General features: G+C 40.0%; 1 protein-coding gene across 1 annotated transcript in view; it reads left to right on the top strand.

Annotated features, from left to right (window-relative positions):
• The window catches only part of astn1 (astrotactin 1), a gene marked incomplete at both ends in the record, with an annotated part of 673839 nt that overhangs the window by 126700 nt on the left and 525350 nt on the right, over positions 1-21789 (top strand). Inside the window, one exon of the mRNA XM_080725574.1 lies at positions 18859-19109. Coding sequence (XP_080581700.1) covers positions 18859-19109 — 251 coding nt within the window. The remainder of the gene's footprint in view (positions 1-18858; positions 19110-21789) is intronic.

The following is a 21789-nucleotide window of genomic DNA, read 5'->3' as shown; positions in this document are numbered from 1 at the left end:
TGCCGCGAGATAATTTGATAATATTTGGAATATATTTGGATACTTGAAAAAATATTTAGTATAATTTTAAACTTGAAGTACACAGTTATTTTCAGTCAATTCTAACCAAAATGGCTATTATCTCAATGTTTTCCTCGGAACATAATCACTAAAATATCGTCACTGTCTGGCAGAAACCTTCTATCTCCAAGTTTCAAATGTGTACGTCTTTTGGTAAAGCAAGACTGTCAAGACTGTCGCACAAAACTAGTGAAAACAGCTGATCTACAAGCACACAACGCCTCGCATCACGAGGCGTTGTGTGCTTGTAGATCTGCTGTTTTCACTAGTTTAGTACATTTTATAGATGATAAATATAAAACGAAGTGTTTTGGACATACAAGGTTTCCACCCGACAACGACGATATGCTATAAATATAAGGTGCTGGGAGTGAAAATTATAATGTTGGGGTGCCTCGGATTAAAACAAAATATATATATATGGGGTGCCCTGAGACAAAAAATTTTGGGAACCCCTGGCCTATATCAACATACATTCCATGTTTTATTGTCAGAAGCTTTTCATGGCATTGCATTCATCCTAGATATGCCAGGTTATGGCCAGGTAACAGATTATCCAATCAGGTTGTAGCCAGGTAACAGATTATCCAATCGGGTTGTAGCCAGGTGACAGATCGTCCAATAAGTTACAGTTCATTGCCTGGCCACCAGACAGACCCATGATGAGATCATTTATACCTCTTGGATGATGAGTTAAAGATCCAGCCTTTTTGTTTTGGCCTTTTTTCTCTCTTTTTTTTTTTTTGGATTGAAAAGAAGCCTGTTGGGAAATTGAGTTCAATTAAGTGCACGGCGCTGTAACCAGAAAAAGGGAATGTCCTGTTCGTTCCAACACTGGTTACTAACTGAGAGCTAAACTGTGGAACCATAAGGGTATCTAGCTGTTCCTCATCTTGTATTTGTTGGTTAACCTTTAAAGGACAACTTTGTTTTTTTACAACAATTATTCATATTTTAGATTGTAATTAGATAATAGAAAAGATGAGTGTTAAAATGTTTTCATTTACTGTTTTCTATTGTTTTAGCGATTTTTGTATTTTGATTTCAGTGGTTGGGGGCATGCATACAAGTGGCTAAATATGTCTTTTTAGACACAGTAAGCCGGCAATGTCTTTGTTACTATTTACACCAGCCCCCATAAGTCACATCTGCCCATGAAAGATTGCGGTGCATCTTGGGAATGGGCTTATTGTGTCTAAAATACATTATTTAGCCATTTGCATGCAAATCAAAATCGTTAAAATCACTAAAATGATAGAAAGAAGTAAATGAAAACATTTTAACACCCATCTTTTCTTTTCTCTAATGACTAAAATATGAACCCCTGTTGTAAAAAAAACAAAGTTGTCCTTTAAGCTCTAACAATGTAAAGAGACGCCATTTCACAGTTCTCCCAGTGAACTGGTCTCTAACAAGGTGACCCCAATGTCACCTTGCTAGATGTTGGTCCTCGCTGGCCATCCATAATAGATGACTAACCTTGTGTTTGTCTTTTCCAACACTGGGTCCAAACACATGCCCTCAACCTCCGCTAGATCCCAGAGGTAGTGACAACTACAGAGTAACTCAACAGTCAGACCTGAGAAACAATGCTTGAAAATAAACTCTTCAAATAAACTGTATACTTTATTTATTTTCATGATCCTCAGTGGATTATCCCAGCGTCTGGCAGATATCTTTCTGTCTATCAGATATCTCTTTTGACAAACAAAGAAAAAGAAAAAATCAACGCTGAGGGTTGGTTACATTTAATTATGTAGAAATAAGAGCTATTCTTCCTACAGTAGAGGTCAGTGGCGTCAGTTCAGAAAAAGCTAACTTAGAACTTAAAACAACAAACACAAAAAAAAAACATTTAAACAGCACATGTAAAAACATGCAAAGAATGCAGCGTAGTCATTTACACATCCCAGAAGCATGTATTGCACTAAGGGGAATCAAAGTGGCCGTTATGTTGTCCTGGCCCATATAATGGCTGGTGACATTGTCCTTTGCACTGTGTGCTCGATGCACAGTATGTCCGGGACAGTGCAATATGGCACAATTTGGTGGACAACTGCTGTGTGCAAGGCCTCAGGGTACAAGAGTTTGTTATGTTCGGCAGTCTGCAGAACCGCCCCCCCACTGTGACCGCTCAACCCAAAAGGTGAGGAGCAGACCAATCTGTTCATGCCTTATGGCTGCTTGATAATGATGGCAGCAAATTATGTCACATTAGGCTTCCGCTCCTGATTCTGCTGGTTTCCTCCAGCAAGGCTGCGCCGTAAGATGACAACTTGTACTTAACACAAAGAATTGATGTCGAGATTCATGAGGGGCACTGGCAGGGACCCGAAACTAACTCGTTGGTGTTGTGAGGAGAGCAACGTTTTATGATGGCAATTCTTTTTTGCCTTTTTCTTTGTATCATCTTTTTTGATTAGCCTATTTCACTCTTTTCGGGTGTGAAAACTAACCATAAACCCAACCGCAACCTCCATCCCCCCAAACTCACCTTTTAAAGCTCTCCCTTGCAACAGCATTGAAAGTGTCTGCTGTTGAATTGGTGACGGGTACATGGTCACGACGGGTCGCGAGGGAGGCGTCGGCTAGCAGCGGGCATGTTGTTGAAAAAGACATCAAGCCATAGGCTATGTTAGCACCATAGTAGCCGTCTGGTGGTGTCAGCTCTGTAAAATAAAAAATGAATAATAAAAATGTCGTCACAAAAAAAAAAAAAAAAAAATGTATTCAGCAACTTTTTTTTCGCAGCATCTCCAGACTTCATTCCTCTGCCAGTCTGTAGTAATCTGTTTGGTGGAGAGCTATACCTTAAACGCCTAACCCTAACCATGACCACAACCCGAATCTTTTTTTACCAATTGTGTCCCAGCACCCCCAGCAGCTAGTCATCTCGGGGACTGTCATTATTCCCTGTAGCCAAAATGATTTTTTTTTTTTTTTTTGCTCTTTTTTTTTTAATGCCACAACAGCATCTCATAATATCTAGGCTACATTTCACTTAAACGCCAGAGCTTAACTCTGCATGTAAATAAGACTTTTTTTAATTAATGTGAGAGATCGGTACATAATTCTGTTAGTCCTCCCAGTTTATATTAGCTAAAATGCTAACTAGCCAGCCTTTGTTAGCCGTTTGTAGCCAAATGCGGTAATATCGGGACTCCATTGCTTAGCGATGCAACCCACAGTATTTATCCCATTAATTTAATGCCACGTGTGTTCCAAATGAACAATTATTAACCACGTAATGTATGATTTTGTGTATTATTATTTATTATTCTTCCGCCGTTCTTCCGCTGTTTCTTCTTCTACGCTGGTGAAAATGATCCGTTCCTGCCTGGAGGCGTCTGTGACGTATGCGTTTGTCTTCTGTGAAGCTCCGGTGCGGAAGCTTCCTTTGTCACTGAGTTAGCTTAGCATTGAATAGATCAGTGTCGTCCTAAACTATCTAATTCTAACGTTCAGGGTGTTTGTTTTTTTGGACAATAAATTGACAGCCAAGAAAACATGGATGGAATGCAATCGTTCACTCGCCGTCGGAAAGTTGACTTTAGAGTAGACTATTCTGGTTGACTGGCTATGAGTGGCTAACGGCTAACGCTAGCTAGCGTTAGCTGCAGCGCTAGCTGCAGGCTATAAACAAATAAAACGTGACCCAACTCTATTGTTGCTCTCTTCTACAAGCTCACAACGCGAGGCGGTTAAGCCTGTAGATTGTGTTTTATTATCAGGTCAAATAATCCTTCTGATTGAAGTTACACAAACACTGATTATGCTACATTTAGCACAGTTAGCCCTGTTGCACACGTAATAAGTTCACTTCAACCTCGTGTTGAGCAGTTAATCCTATTTGCTACGTACGTCTACAAAAACCCTCATATTTCAAAGATAACGTGCTTACTGAAGTCTCACAGATGTCACAGTATGGTACGCTCAAGCAGAATTACCCGTATCTTTCGTATTGTTTAATAAACTGCATTTTAATCCGATCAGATGCCATTTTCTGTTGTTTTTCAGCCATGCGACCCCATCGGTTGCGAGGTGTACTGCACTTAGATACATTAATACCTTTTTAAGGAAACGACGACCGATCGGATTAAAATGCTCCTCATTAAATAATACGATCATTACGGGACATTCTGCTGGAGCGTACCCTATGGTGACATCTGTGAGCCTTCACTAAGCAATTTATCTTTGTAATCTGACCGTTTGTGTAGACGTATGTAGCAAATTGGTTAAACTGCTTCACGGTTGGCGCACTGTAGCGTCTTTACATTTAGCCCAATAATGCTTGAGATGCTGTTGTGGCATTATCTTTTTAGAGAGCAATAACTAAAGTTTAAAACATACATAAACCACTTTAGCCCTATGTTATACCAAGGCTATTTGAAAATAGACGATCTACAAGCTCACAACGCATTGCGGTGCGACGCGTTGTGAGCTTGTAGATCTGCTATTTTCAAACATTTTGTACTTTTACTTTTGGTACTCTAAGTACATTTGGATACCAATACTTTTGTACTTTTACTCAAGTACATTTTTTATTCTGGACTTTTACTTGTAACAGAGTGATTCTACATTGCAGAATTGATACTTTACTTTATTATAAAATGTTGGTACTTTTTCCACCACTGTGTAAACGTTTGTGTTCTCATGCCAATAAAGCTTCTTTGAATTGAAGATTGAATTGAAGATTGCTCCCCATGTGGCGGAGTCAGGTCATTGCAGGTTAGAAATTTATTTAAAACTTGAATATCTCAAAAGTACTATTTCAGCATGGCATCATTCTATAAGCCATATCTTCAAAACTGTTGGGTCAATCTCCACAACCAATATATCATTTTGTAGCTATGATCCCCAGCTTTCAAATGAAATGAAAAAATGAAAATGAAAAAAATTGCAATGACTGGCTCCTGGGGAGATTGGGACACAATTGTAATCTTGGCCCTGAAAATCTTTATCTGCGAAAACACTTGTCTTTTGGGGTCCAGGAAAATGGCCCTCACAGGTTAAATTTCTCAAATTCTAGGCCTACTATACTTTTGGAAACATCTGGCCCTCATACCTGGTACTACACACACATCACATGCACACACACATGCACACGATAGCGCATGCATACCATGTCACGGCGGCTATTGAATGAATCACCAGCCGTGGGTTTATGGGTAGAAGGGGACACTGTGAAGCAGCTTGGCCGGTGAGTGGGATCAACCCTATACGACCATTACCGCTCCGTCATTGAGATTCATGTTGTGACCCCCGCTAATGCCACGCTGATGACATTGATCCCATAAACCTTAAATCAATGTGTCCCTGACCGCTTGTAAAGCAGTCGCAGGCACAATCCCGCCGTCTCTCTCCTCCCCCCTGAGCCTCTGCTCTCTGAGCAGCTCGGCGCTTGTGTCATGTTTTTAAAAAGGCTGCGAAGCGTGACAAGCTGATCTATGATTCCCAAACGCAGGAGGACACCAGGCTCAAACGTCTGAAGTGTGTTTGCCCTCCCCGTAAATCTGTGACGCAGACAATTGAGACACGTTTTCTTTTCTCTTTATCGCTCTCTCTGTCTGCACAAAGCACCACTTGAAAGTGAATGGCGTTCTTGAAGAGAAACTAAACCCAGTTGCTCCAAGTTATCTCAAATGTTTCAAATGTGCAGGTTTTTTCGTAAATTAAAGCCCTGCCTCATCATATAAGACTGTTGCACAAAACTAGTGAAAATAATTGCGGTGCGAGGCGTTGCATGCTTGTAGAAGGGCTATTTTCACTATTTTAAATCGTTTTCTTTTTTATGATGAAGACATAGGCTACAAGGTTTCTACCCGATGACAATGATAGTTGGTTATTAAAAAAAGCACAGCTTGTTGATCTATTTTTAGTTTAGTTTAGTTTAGTTTATTTCGATCCTCATCAAAATTATCACAAAAAACATAAAACATTACAGCATAGGCATAGGCCGAAGCTCAGAGCTTATTTATGCCTATCCTTTTCTCCCACAATTAACATTTCAATTTAAAATAAAAGTTCATATTGCATGAACACTCAAACATCCGTTTTAACTTTATAAATGTTACTGTTCGTGATAAAACGAACCTTCCACATTACATATTCAAAAAATAAAATAAAAGTTGTTTTTATGTGGCCACACCCACCAGTTCATTGGTATGCGTGGTTGTCATGGTGGGTGGTGACCCAGCTGAAGTTAGCCACACCTACGTATGTTGGGTGAATGGTAATTAGGGGAGGGGTTGATTCTGTGATGTAATAGTATCTGTGTTTTTGGACCGGCACATTTGACCCCACAAGGTGGCAGCCTACAGCTAAAACCCAAATAGAAAGGCAATACATAACAACCACACCAGGGGGTCTAATGAAGTACTGTCAACCTCCTAGACACATGAAAACCAGAAAAAAGTACAAAACTATGGCACCACCTCTTTAAGAAGAAACTGAACAAACAAAGCTTCCATGAGACTGTGATCCCATGAAGCTCAAGCCAGGACATTCAAAATCATACACAAGCTCAGTTCATACCGTTAGTACTTATTGAGATTAACATATTTCACCCAGGTTTTTTCATCTCACTCACGTCACTTTGTCTGCTGACCTCACTCAACGAAATAAAAAGAAAATAAACAAAAAGAAAACAATTCACAGGAGGCAAGCAGTGATCACCCCATGATGTGCACTGCAATGTATTTTCAAATGCACTACATTGCAGGCGAGAGTGTAAAAAAAAAAAAGAAAAAAGAAGAAGAAGGCACGTGTGACATGTGTGATCTTGGCAGGTTGCCCCAGAAAATGTGCCAATCTCAACAGGCAACAAACGGTACATATATATTCCTGATGTTGTATTGACATTAGGGTTGTTCGATGTGGCCTAAAAATCAAATCTCGATTTATTTCTCAGAAAAGCCGATTTTCGATTCCGATTTTGATTTTTTGGTAAAAGAATAATACATTGTTTCAACTATGTTGTTTTCATTTAAAAAATGCAAGGAAAAGATTTTTTAAATTATTGTTTTATTTTTTTATTTAGCCAAATAGCAAAATGTAATAAAACAATAAGGGTAATAATAATAATAATAATTTTAGTTGCGCAACAATCACATACAGAAGTTAACTTAGCGTCCTTAGTGTTTCATTATCAATAGTGAGTGACAAAACAGCCAAAACAAGCCAGCTCTTGGAGGCTGGTGAAACGGGTGAAAAAATAGCTAAGGCCGCCCCCTGCACCGCTCATGCACGGAGATGTTGATTCGATTGATTGTAAGCGCTAAACGGAGGGGAAGCGCTTCGCTTCCCGACGCAGAATTAACACAGTGATAGGGACAGTAGGACTACAGTAGGTGGGTAACACAGAATTAATAAGCTTCTTTCAAACTACAACAACAAGTAAGTTTACCAGCTCAGCAGCTTTTTGTTCTGTTTGCTGCCTGTACCAGCGCGAGTGAGCTCAGTGCTGTGGTGAGCTCTGCCCAGTCTGACGTGCGCTGCACGCGCATCAAAGAAATGACACATCAGAGAGAAAGTAGTATTAATTTGGTGTCGGACCTTGTCGTCCTGCTTTAGGAGGACCGGGCTGTGTACTTTTTGCCCCGTGCAAGGCTCCAATGAGTAAGAATTACCCTAATTAAAGTGAAACTCGATTTGACGATTTCTTTTTTTTTAAATCGTCCAAAGGAAAAAACCCGGATTTCGATTAAAAATCGATTAATCGAAAAACCCTAATTGACATACTTCATTTTATTCACAGAAAACAGTCATAGATTGCAGCTTCAATGTTGTTAATGAGTGAGGGACTGCATGAGTCTCAAGTATTTGCATAGTTTCACCACTCTTTCTTATTCTCGCCTCTTCTTTTAGCTCTGAATCAGCCCTGTAACAAGGCACCCTTGAAGCTGTTGTATAAACTCCCAACACCATAGCGCAGAGCATACTTCCCAAACAAACGTTGTGGCTTTGTAGCGCGGCCTTTGCCACACATCAAACTTCCTCACTCTCCCATCTGTTGTCATAAAGCGGCGATGCTGTTTTTAGAAAGTAAGAGACAAAATAAAAGACAATCTGGAGGCTGCAGAGCGTTGATGAGGTGGCGCTTTGTGCCCAGATACCGCATGTTCCTGTTCCTGTTAACTCCAGACCTTAACAAGTCCTTTGTGCGGGGCTCAAAATGTAATTCCTTTTTGTCTTTTGTCAGTGTTCTAAATAGTGTCCTGTACAGCAGGGACGTGCAGAGAATGTTAGAGAGGCAGGGGAGAGGGGCACTTTCCTCCCCCTGGGCACATACTGAGAAGGCCGCACTTGTACCTTAAGTGCAAGATAATACTTTGTTTTATGGCCACTCACACCCTTGAAAAGGAAAGAGCCTTTCTCCTCCTTCCTCTGTCATTTAATCCACAAATGCCTATCTGATGAAGTCCATCAGGACCCGAGATGTGGACCGATCCTCCTCACTAATGGTAGCGTGAGTTCCTGTTTCCAGGAACTTCTGCTTACTACGCAACATGCGCCTTATGTGGTGCAGTAAATCTTTGGTAACTAGCGCAAACGCGATAGAGAAATGGCAGACCCTCTACTCTAGAGTGACTTACAGTAAACACATACATCAGATGCAGAGAGAGTGTTGTACCTCAGTAATCTAGTATCATACAGTAGGTAGATGGCTAGGTTCTTAACACCCTTAAGGGCGAGGACGTGCACATGGGCGTGCGTAACCCGCTGGGCGAGCACTGTTGCTTTGGCTTTCCCTCTGTGTCCTAAAATATATATTGGCACTTTGGCTACAGTGTGTGCAGCCGCTTCTTTGTCTTTTAAAGACTATTAATGGGATCAACTTTGACCAAAAAAATGCACAAACCTGGTTAGTTGTTTAAGTTGGAGAAAATGTGGCCATATTTGACAGACAGACAGACAGACATGAGCTGGAGGTTTTCATACTAAGTAGCAACCTATACGGTCGCAATAATATCATGTAATATCAACTTAAACCCTTTATACATTGTTGTACGTCAGATAGTGAAAATGTATATGCTCACAATGCACACACACTGTGAACTTGTAGATCTGCTGTTTTCACTAAATGTTTGTCTATTATTACATGCCCAAATTACAGATGATAGTGGTAGTCACACTTGCAAATTAATTTGATCCCTGTCCCTTTTATGCCCATATATGGAGATCCCTGATGCCATCAATATTAAGCCCATATCTTGGAATATATATGGACCCATATATGGACATACTGTGTCAGTCTCATGTGTTCTATGACATCAGACATATTATATGATGTCAGTCATGTCCATATTTGGAAAAAGTTTAATTTTTGCTTTTTCCCATTCAAGTCAATGGAGAAAATGAATTCACAAATAAATTAAACTATTAATGTATCTCTTATCAAAGCAGACAGTGTTGATGAAGCCAGTCGATTTGACATATGGCCCAAGTGTGTGCCACCAAAACTGTGGGAGGAATAGCGCTGCAAAATAAAGTTAATCCAGACAGATGGAAAGATGGATGGAAAAAAGTCAGACTACAGTCTGGTTGCACTCTTACAATCCCTGATAGTGGCCATCCATTCCTGCCATTTCTATTTCACAATAATATTGTGAAATTTCTTTCATATTATGAAAGACATGAATCATAAACAGACTCAAATTGAACTGACTTTTAAGAGATTTTAAATACAAGCATATTAAATGCTTGACTTTAGATTGTAATCAATAATCTGTACCGCCCGTTTGGCTCGTTCGTGCCGCGCACAGTCGCGCGTTGTCTCGTCTTTGCATTGACTTTGTATGTAATCGCGCCGCTCGAACTGTCCAGATTTGAAGGCACCTTTAGACTTTTGACTATTAAAAAGTAAATGTTTGGAACCCTCTGAAAATGTGAAACGTTGTGGGAATGTCTTTTCAGTTCTTTAGCATAATGAATCTAGTGCTATGCTGTTGATCAAACTTATATGACTAGAGATGGTGGTTACTTATTCATTTCATCTTCAAAAAATACAATTTTAAGCAAGCAATATCTTGCGGCCTATTGCGACTAGGGATGTCACGATACCAGAAATTTAGTAGTCGATGCCAATACCATTGAAATTCCACGATTCTCGATACCATTTCGATACCACGGTCCACGGTAAAAATAAAAAATAAACAATAAATCCCAAGTAGTTCAACATACACTCCTTTATTAGAAGTGAACAACAAACAACAATACTGTATGATTAAACAGAAGTTGCATGTAGCTTTAAATGATTAAAATAAAATACTGTGCTTGTAGCCTTAAAAAATGTATCATTAATAAAATAAAAGTGTTGGCTGTGTGTGTTGCTGCTGCTGCTGCTGCTGGCTTTGCTCTGGCCTGGCCTGTCCTCCCTGTCAAAGTCCTCCTCTGTGAAAAGAACATTGAGATTTCAGTTAGTAGGTGACTAGGTGTAGCTTAGACTACAGCAACACACACACACACACACACACACACACACACACACACACACACACACACACACACACACACAGAGAGAGAGAGAGTGCAAGCATGCAGTAATTTAATGACGTGGTGAAACCCTTTTTAGTTATATTTATTTATTACAAATCATAGCCAATACAACCGCGCGCGCACACACACACAGTATATTACGACCGCATGCACGCACGCACGCACGCACACACACACACACACACACACACACACACACACACACACACACACACACAATCATAGCGTAAAAAAAAAGGAAACTCCAAAAGAACACTGGCTTAACAGCAATGCCAGCCTTCTCAAACAAAGAATAACGTATGTATTATTCCAGGGTTGTTTAACGTTACGTTAGGCGGTTCAGTAAATGAGCTGCCTGGCAACTTTATATAACTTTATGGGGGACAGACGGGGGCTGCTCTCCGTGACGAGGCTGGAGCTGGACATAACGTTACTTTGCCAGGCAGCTCATTTACTGTGTGGGCTCACCATAGTAACGTTATTAGATATGGGCAACAATGATTACACGAGAATTCAAATGCACTCACCTTGAATTCTTTGTACAAGTCTGGATGTCGGTCTTTTTAGATGTTTCGCTAGTTGGATGTGTTCCTCCCTTTCGTCTGGAAACGGTTACGGCATACAGGTTTTTTGACGACCAACTATTAATCCCCGCTCATCCTCGCGCGTACTATACGCGACTTTTGGTTAGTTTTTCTTCTCAACTAGGAGGGACAGCTGTCGCTGCTGGTAAAAGACGACGCGACGAGATGCGTGTGGCGCCGCCATGTTGCATGTTGTTGTTTTTCTCCTTAAAGCGTGGTACTCCACGACTCCACGTCGTCACGTACACAGCATCAGAGGGTGAGGGTTGCCAGATAACCGCTCATTTACAGCCCAAAAACAACACAAAAGAAGCGGCCAGATCTGGCATCTCGGTACTACCGTACTTGTAGAAAAGTCAGTACCGTACAGTACCGTCACATCTTGGCATCGACTAGGTACCGAAGTATCGGTTCTGGTGACAAGCCTAATTGCGACGGTGCCCTGAAACCGCAAATAATTCAAACGTTTAGCTAATAAGGGATGTGTCATGGGTGTCATGCAATATTAGCTTTTATGAAATATTCCAAACTGAATTAAATGATTTAAGTTCATGTCATTAATAACCATTTCCAGTGGAAAAGCTCTCATGCGTTGGTGGGTGGGAAATGGGGTTTTGACTTTCGCATTTGTTCAATGTCAAAATCAGCACTGGATCATAAACCTTTTGGTAATAATCTGCATAACTGTCACATCCCATTTCATTCAATTTCATTGGAGGTATTAAGTATTAAGCTCTATGTTTTTAGTATTAACCCTTGCTTAGGTAGCTGACATCCAATGCGTGTAAGCTAAGCTTTGTTAGCTGGAAATTAAGCCACTTCCGGGTTCTCGTTGAAGTTGCTGTTCCTATTAATGGCCCAGCAGATGTCGCTATATTTCACCTTCTACTGGTGTCAAGACATTATAAACTCAAAGAGGTTTGGGGCGAACTTTACACTTGATTTTATTACCTTAGTAAACCTTTTCATAAGCGCTTTACGTTTTCAATTGCTAGTTTAAATCTTTTTTTAAATCATCATGATATCCGTCTAGTAAATTATGGTCACATTCATTTAGAAATGTATGATAAAGTAAGCTATGTTTCTAGGCTTTCTACTTGTTCTACCGAGTGAAGACCCACTCTCACTTTCATGCTTTTCGTGCTTACAACCCGGACATGCTGTGAGCCTTTAGATCGACTGTTTTATCAAAAATATCAGGAGTAAAAACAAGTCAGGAGTGGGCCTAGTAGAGGGCTTTTGGTATTCCATCTAAGTAAACATGGTTTAATCTCTAAAGATGTGTGAAATAAAAGTATCACTTCTCCTCAAAAAATATATTATCAAGTTTGGAGGATTGTTTTGTTTATATCTGTAAGCTGAAGTCTACCATTATGCATATTTCTATTGTTTCTGTTGTACCTTTGAGGCAGGCGCCAGCCACACCAAGTGCTACCTTGTATGTTTGACTCAAGGTAATAAGGAGCCTTATGCCACAGATGTCTGATATGGAGTGCAGGGTGACATCTAGTGGCTGAATATTGCCTACAGCAGTTTATACACTCACACAATTAAAGTAACTTAATCCTCGCGCTCTTGAACTCGTCAGAGACATTGGGCCTCGCTGCATTGACAGATTGATAGCTCAGCTCTGTTCAGAAAGGCCGTGTTCCATCTTCCGTTCTGGAGTTAACATGTCAGGAGGATAAGTCATAAGGAGCATTGATGCCATTATAACATCATCCCCATCCGTTAGGTAAGTGGATTATGGGGGCTGGAGCACTGGCACGCTTTGATGTGTGGTTGGCTTTTATTGGCTCTATAAGAGGAGACAGCCCACTTAGTCCTGCCTTTGATTCTAAGTAATGTTGGACATTAAACAGTTCTCCCATACCTCCTGTTTTAGCCCTCTCTGTGCATGCCGGGCTCTAATGTAAGCTGATGGCTTTGATTTCATTTGTCACAGGGCTAGATTTGATTAAAAACCCTTTAAAGCGTTTGACGTTTGACATTCTGTTCAAGCACGCTGCCATGGCAGCACCTTATATCAATTCATACGTGGATGTTTATTTTTTACTTTGCCAAATTTGAATTAGTTGCATATTTGTTATACTTTATGTACCGGTATCTCTCTGGATAGCGATAATCTGTTTTAGCCACCTGAGGCTAGTACTAATAGCAAGTATAGCCCATCTCCAATATGATATTTTTGCTATTTTTGGGGCTAGAAGTTCGGAACACTACACGGCCCTGACACCTACGTCGCACTGCCGATCCGAACATTATGTCTGAGTGGTGTCAGCTTTATCAGAGTACCGGTTGTTCCCGTCTGTCTGTGTCCCTTTTGTGCTCATATATGGCGATGTCTGTTTCTGTTTGTCTACCTTGTCAAGATATTTCTGCTATTTTTGGAAATTATGAACATTCTGGGTTGAAGTTTCATTGGGAAGCCGGGTTTAATGTGGTTGGAAATGGCACATTTACCCCATTTACAAGAGCTGGAGCAGAGCAATACAGAAGCCCTTAAATGCATTATCTAAAATGTACACTCAATGGTTAGTAGTAGTAGTAGTTTATTTGGTCTTTGGTAAATTAAACAATGCAGTATAGTTATTAAAACAAGACAAAAAAAGAAATCAGACCAAAAGGAGTAAGGCTGAAGCCTAAGCTTATTGTGCCTACCCTTTAAATGTGTAAATAAACTTCACACTAGAAAGAATAATATAAACAAAACAAACGTACTAACATAACACAAAATAAACACACACAGAAAACAAAAGACAAAACAGACAAAACAGAACGAGACAAAATAATACAAACAAAACCAAATTAAATATCAAACAACAAAACACTAGAGTTTACAAAAGAAGACAAAGACTGAACAACAAAACACTAGAGTTTACAAAAAAACAAACAAAACAAAAACTGACAAAAACTGAAGAGAAAAGAGAAGACAGGTCACTTGAAATTTGCAAGAAAGAAAGAAAGAAACTGGCCGTTTAGGGATTTTTGGGTATTTGGTTGAAAATATTGTTTCCTTAGTAGATCTATACAGCACACACAAATATAAACATATAAACACATATATATATATATATACATATATATATATATACATACATACATGCACACAATTCACATACATATAAACATACACATGCAAACAAAAGTACATATACACAAACACCTCCATATAAGCTGCTGATGCAACATTTAATGTCACACTAGCGTCCTATATCTATTTATTATATTTGTTCTATACTTATGTTTAAATGTTTTTAGTGGGGTACTGTTTTTTAAGTCTTTATCAAGGCTATTCCATAATTTTACCCCTATAACTGATACACATCTGTCTTTAATGTTTATTCTTGTGCTGGTTTGATTGAAAATGGCAGTTCCTCTTAGGTTGTACTGGCTTTCTCTAGGATGGAACAGCTCCTGGATACAGCTTGGAAGCAGTTGGTTGTGTGCCTTGTACATTATAATTACAGTTTTCAAGTCTACTAGGTCTTTTAGTTTTAAGGTATGAAGATTAATGAATAATGGATTAGTTGGAGCATAGTAGTCAGATTGACAAACAATTCTAATGGCTTTCTTCTGAAGCAAGAAAATGGGCTTGATCACCGCCTCATAATTGTTCCCCCATACTTCCACACAATAACTTAGTCCAATCGCTTGTGACATTGTTAAATTAATTTCAGTAAAGAGGCCAAGATTCATTTACTTTTTGCTGTATGCTAAGAGAATGGAACGGCATGGCTAAAAGCATGCACGACAAATGTACTGTAGTTATAATAATCAATTACATAATCAAAATAATGCTATAAAAGGCTGTATTCAATACTCCTTTTTGGTTGGTGCATAATTGGAAAAGGGCATGTTTTCTCAGAGACTTCATCAGTGACTTTAATCAATTGCAAAACCAAATGACTCCTTTTCGACCACTGTGTGTGCATACATATTTCTGCTGCGTAAGTGACCCATACTATGTTCTGCCGTTTGTTATGTCCTTGACTATGCAGATTAGGCAAACAACTTATGCAAATTGCCTTTACTTTTGGCAATTCAAATTAATATCAGCAACTGAGATTACATTTAGCACAAAATATTTAAATAGGATACCATAAAAATGTTTCTTTCTTTCACATCTTGATAATGAAACAACACAAGCAAAAAGCTTTTACTCTGTGTGTGTGTGTGTGTGTGTGTGTGTGTGTGTGTGTGTGTGTGTGCGTGTGCGTGTGCGTGTGCCTGTGTGTGTTTAGTAATGTAAACCTATTTTTTTATATAATTGAATGGAGTGATGGAACACCATTCCAGCAAAAGCTAAAAAGCTACAGTATTCCTCCTCATCTGTTGTGGCTGACGTAATAAAGACATGGATGGCTCCCCACCGGATGGCTCCCCACCGCCCATGTCTTATTGCGTCAGCCCAGAACGTCCAATAAGTCTTCAACTGGGTTGAGGTGTGGTGACTGGGAAGGTCATACCATTATCATTCATATCCTCTCATACTCATCAAACCATTCAGGGTTTTACTGATACTTACTTGCCTAAGCAATACACCTGTATGGAGCCATCTGGACTTGTTATGTTTCCTCATTCATTTTCTCAAGTTTTCTCATTTATTTCCCGCCTCTACGTATGCAACTAAATACTATGCATAAGTTATAAGGTTTATATTTGTTATGTAACTGCATGTAATGTGCTGCGTGCTATGTCATTTATTTTATTGGACTGTATTGTTAGTTTTGCTTCAGGACCACAATGGGAGTATGTGTTTCCTTGCGCTTTGATGTGTTTTAAGTTGTATCGAGATTTTTCGCACATATTTGACCAAAATAAAATCATACAGTGTGTACTGTATAATGTAGAATTGTTATCTTCGGGTGAAGCCTTGATTACTAGTGCTGTAACACATGACATGGTACTGCTGTCTTGCCCAGAACCCTGAGTCATTTTCTTCTTGCTGTGCTCTGTGGTAAAATAATAGTACTTGCAGTTGAGCAGCGCTCATGTGTGAGTAACCTGCGGTGGTTACTCTCACAACTGTATCTCTCTAATTGTTTCTGCTCATTTGAAGTGCGTGCGATTGTAGAAGTCCCCTATTAAGTAGACTAATTGCGGAAATGGGCAGAATTTGAGTCTTTCCCAAACAGCTCCTATTAGGGCTGGTTTAACAACTCAGGCAGAAAAGGCAAAAAAAAAAGAAAAAGAAAAGTGGGACATTTGCAACAAGCTTGGGGGAGGTCATCCCATTCTTTCCACCCCCAATTTTAGAAAAGGTTATTTGACATTTTTGAGAAACTGGAAGAGGTTTATTGCTTATCCATATTTCCACTGGCATATTTTCCATTGTCACCTTGACATTTGCATCACTTGTTTTTTGACATTCTGTTTTTTTATGCGAATTACGCATGCATGCAGTGTCTGAGTGTGTGTTCCAGTGACAGCTCAGAATGTGACTGTGCGATCATCTTAGGATGTCCAGTGGTGGAAGAAGTACTCCGATATTGCATATTTGATGTATTGATGTTGATGTATTGATGTATTACCTTGCTTACTGTACGTCGCGCTGGATTAAGAGTGTCTGCTAAATGCCTAAATTGTAAATCGATATTTGACTATGTTACAAGTGAAAGGCCTGTGTTAAAGGTGATACACCATGAAATTTAACCTTTCCTATTTTAAAACCTTTTTTGGGGGTCCCACTAGCACCTTCTATCCTCACAAAGTCCCATTTCTGACCGTTGTGTCTTTCTCTGGTTTTGAGAAAGCGGAGGTTAAAAGCATCCCACGGGTTCTCAAAACAGTGGCGCAGTTCAGGTGCAGAGAGAGGCTCTCTATTCAGGAGTGGTAATTTAGCCTCAAACCTTTTGAAAAACGTTTTTGGGACATAAACAATATGACATAAATACTTTTTAAATGCATGGTGTATCACCTTTAAAAATGTTACTTGAATAAAAATATAAAAGTATTGGCATCAAAATGTACTTAACTCATACAGGGCCAGATTTCCAAAATATGAATATGAATGTGCGCTTATAACGCCAGGAAATAGCTATTTTGTATCCCCCCAGACCACCTTAACCAGACCACCTTAACGAATGCACGTCCAGCATACCATACCACCAGATGACCACTAGAGACCACCATACACCATACACTGACATGGTCCCATGTTAAGCCTGTTTAAATCCACATAACAGGATGAGACGCTGACTTGGTCCTCATTGACTTAACATGGACGGGCCGCCGGTCACCATTTCAGCTCAATACTGTTCAATTCGTGCTTGATCGTCTCAAACCACCATTGGTATGGGCATCGGGACGTATATAGATGCCACACAGAAAGTTTCAGAATCAAAATCCGACCTAGTGAAGCTACGTGAGGGTCGGATGGTTGCATTGAGGCTAACGCTAGCAGAGGCCTGTTGTCAACAGGAAGCCCTGGTTTAAAGGTGACGTCATAATCGTATCCTTTTTTTTCACGGTTTACGTGTGGACATTAGCTGAGGTAAGCTAACCATTTCGCTCCGTCTATAAACACATATTAAAAGCTTAAACAATGCTTTTATATAAAAGTCGCTCCGAGTCGCTCGGCACCAAACGCCATAGTGAACTAGTCGCTCGTAAAGTCGCTCGGCGCTAACTGAGTTAAATTACAAAAAAAAAATGAAAATAGTCAAAAGACGACCTGCAAGCTCATAATGCGTGGCATCGCGGCGCGCTGTGAGCTTGTAGATCGGCTATTTTCAAATATCACATGTATAAAATGTGGCTAAAGTGGTTAATCTATGTTTTATAAATATAATAATTGATATACAGCAAGTAATTAGTAACTAAAGTTTTCAAATAATTGTAGTGGAGTAAAAAGTACAATATTTGCTTCTGAGATGTAGTGGAGTAGAAGTAAAAGTATTGAAAATTTGAAATACTAAAACAAAATACCTCAAACTTGTACTTCAGTACAGCACTTAATGTAAATGTATTTAGTTACTTTACACCATTGGGGAGTAGCCTATACACCCAGAGTGTAAACATGTGGTTGATCTTTAACCTGGCAGTCCTATTTGTCAAAATATTCAAAAAGGTAAAAAGAATTACATAAATAATCTCCATCATACCTATAGTTGTGTGTGTGTGAGCATGACACGCTCTCTCTCACCCTCTTTCCTACCTTTGCTAACTTTCTTCCCTGTATGCAATCTATTAAGGACATCATGTGATCAGTTTGAAAACAAGGGCTAGCCTCTGGGGTGACATGACCTGATTCTGTCATTAATATCAACTAATACCACCCTTATTCTTGTTGGATGTCACGGGCCTGAATTCAGCGTCTCGCCTCTAATCTATCTCAGATGTTTGCACACATCACGGCCATCAGGATATTCTCCTCGTGGCCTGTTTTGAACCTCTGTGTTTGAAGCGAATTCCCCTCTCGCCTCCAGTTGTTGGTTTCACATTTACATCTGAGGTGATTTACAGTGGGCCTCAACCTGTGGGTGGGGACCCCCAGGGGGGTCCACACATATGATTAATTGTCTCGATAATAAAGTGACAATGTAAGGATTTCCAGGATTAAAATTGACTAATGTCTTCAACTGCCACCATTTTCTTACCTTTTAACACACTTCCTGCGGTGTGTGGTGCATGATCCGTGCATTATCTGTGCATGACCTGTACACCATCGCGCACATTAGCTATGCTCATAAACCCTGGTCCTCCTTTCCTGCAGGGGGGGATGATCGCCCTGCTGCTGTCCATCCTGTGCCTGGTGCTCATCCTGTACACGCGGCGGCGCTGGTGCAAGCGACGCCGCGTGCCCCAGCCCCAGAAGAGCGCCAGCGCCGAGGCGGCCAACGAGATCCACTACATCCCCTCGGTGCTGATGGGAGGCCAGGCCCGAGAGAGCCTCAGGAACTCCCGCGGACAGGGGCACAACTCCAGCGGGACCCTGAGCATCCGGGAGACCCCCATCTTGGACGGGTAAGGGGGTAGGGCTGTCAAAATCTGCCAAAAATGACCTTTGAAAATTCCCTTTAACACATTGCCAGCCAAATTAAAATATGAATTTGCGCTAATAACGCCAGGAAATATTAATATTTTAATGTGATCCATTGCATGAGTTTGAACAGAGAGATGATAAACTATCCCCAAAAACACCACTAGAGTGCGCCATCGTAACACTGTAAACATAACAGGTCTGTGTATGAAGCTGTGTAAACAGCCCCTCCTCTGGGTTTTAAAATGGCTGCGGGCTGGAGTCTACTACGTGCTGTAGCAGATCGATTTGTCGCAGATCTTTCACATTAACCTATCGTGCGGCCAAATGGTCGGATGCAGATGCCACACAAAAAAATCTGAATGAAAATCCGACCTACTGAAGCGGCGTTATGGATATGGACAGTATGTTAGCAGGCTAACGGCTGGGATCTGCCATCCTACACAGACAAGGACTGAAAACCAGTGACGTCATCATCTTATCCTTTTTTTTCCACGGTCTATCGTCACAGCCAGTACAAGGTAGGGGAAACCGCTTGCGCCGCCAATACATCGAAAAAAATGCAAAAAAATTGTTTTTATATAAAAGTCGATCTGAAAGTCGCTTGGCAGGGAAGTCCATAGTGACATAGTCGATCCAAAAGTCGACCGGCGCTAAAAAAGTTAAAATCCCCCGTTGAGCAGGGATTCACTTGCTGACATTAGCCTATAGTTTGAGTACCGCTGCAATAGGGCATTAGTGGTTAAATAAGCACTGTGTATATTAAAAACCTTTTATGTTGTTTTTAATAAAAAGCACAGTATAAAACCATGGTTGCATGACACGCTCTCTCTCACCCTCTTTCCTACCTTTGCTAACGTTCTGCCCTGTATGCAATCTATTATAGACCTGCAGCAAGCCCTCAAAAAAGGCCTTAGTTTTTGAGATACCCCTACCCGAGGTATAACCAAACACAACCATGTTTTTTCTTCTCTTTAGGGTCTCCCATTAATGAAATGGATTGTTGTGAAATGTTACTTTTGGCGGAAATGTGTTTTTTTGGCTATTCTTTAGACCTACCCCAATCTCTGAAAAAGGCAAATCCGCCTAGGTCAAAGATGACAAAAATGCCTATAACTTGAGAATGCTCACTCTTATCCTCATAAGATCTGCTGAGATGTGAACCAGGTGTCTACCCTACATCAACAAAGAGTCAGAAAGGAATGTACCTAAAGAAATACTGAAATATTATCCTTTAAACACACCTTTAGTTTAGGCGGAAATTGTACTTTTGTGGTGAGGACTTCTTTACTGTCTCTCATTTACAAGAAAAACATACATTTATGTCAAATAAGATGTTACTGCATTGCCTAAGATGCTACTAAACAATAACCAGTGGTTGTGTGGAGATAGCTTGTACAGTTTTATTGCAAATCAGATTTCTTTAGACACACCCCCTCCACTGAAAAAGACAAATTAGGGAGTTAGGTGACATACTGAAAGTCATTTTTGGGAGGTCCAGTTGGCTGTACTGTACCACAGAACCAAACTATCACTATATGAATAAACCAATAATATATTTGATCTAAAATGACTACATTGATCAAAACACAGCAATGCCTTTTTTCCCCTACTACTCCCATTCATAAAGTAATTGTTGTGGAAATGTATTTTCTTTCTTTTCAAATCTTTTTTATTGAAATGCAGTGTCATGTTAAGGCAGGTATACAAAGTGATGACACCCCAAATCCCATTCCCATCACAATGGTTATTGACACAAAGTAGCATGAGATCTGAAGCTATCATAGAACATAACATTCTAATGTAGAATGAAGAGAATCCTGCCCATAAAAAGGGTAATAAAAGAAAACATTTTTTCCCTTCCGTATTCCCAATTTGGTGTTGAAGCCAATTCCCCAAGCCCTGTTGCTCTACGCTAGATCTATCCATGCTAATCCCCAGTGGAAATGTATTTTAAGGCAAGGATAAAATTGGCAACTAAATTCAGAAAAAAAGTAGAAAGTGGTCTTTCTGGAGCGTACCTGGGCAAAATAATGATATCTGGCTTTTCAAGACACTGTCTGAGTACACAAGTGATAATTTCACCTGTGTATTGCCTCTCTCTATATATAGGCGAAGATTTCCATGGATAAATAACACTCGACTTTTGGATATATACCAAATTATAAGGTTATAAGTCCTTATCATTTGACATTCACTAACACTAAAATAAATCAATTATCAAGTGTTTTTGGAGGTATGGAATCCATATAGAAAGACAATATGGATACATGGCAAATGGTGCATTTGTATAGCACCTTTATCCAAGGTGCTTTACAAAGATTGTGCATTACATTCACCCATTCACACACACATTCATACACCGATGGCGGAGGAAAACATGCAAGGCACCGGGAGCAACTAGGGATTTTGAGTCTTGCTCAAGGACTCTTCGAAACGAACTCTGGGACAGGGTCTTACTTAATCCCATTCAATAACCTTGCTCTTTGCATGTTCTCTCTTGGTCAAAACTAATGTGGGCATGATTGGATCTGTAATACTCTGTGTCAGAGTGAAGCAGAAGTCAGTAATCCCTAAAAACAGAATAGAATCTATGGGGGTCAGACTTGGCTGTGTATACTGATGACTACTGGCACAAAAGACTGACCAAATCATGTTGTGTCT

The sequence above is a fragment of the Nannobrachium achirus genome (genome assembly GCF_963921795.1).
Source record: "Nannobrachium achirus genome assembly, chromosome: 5".
NCBI lineage: Eukaryota > Metazoa > Chordata > Actinopteri > Myctophiformes > Myctophidae > Nannobrachium > Nannobrachium achirus.
This window is presented reverse-complemented; position numbering and strand designations above follow the sequence as displayed.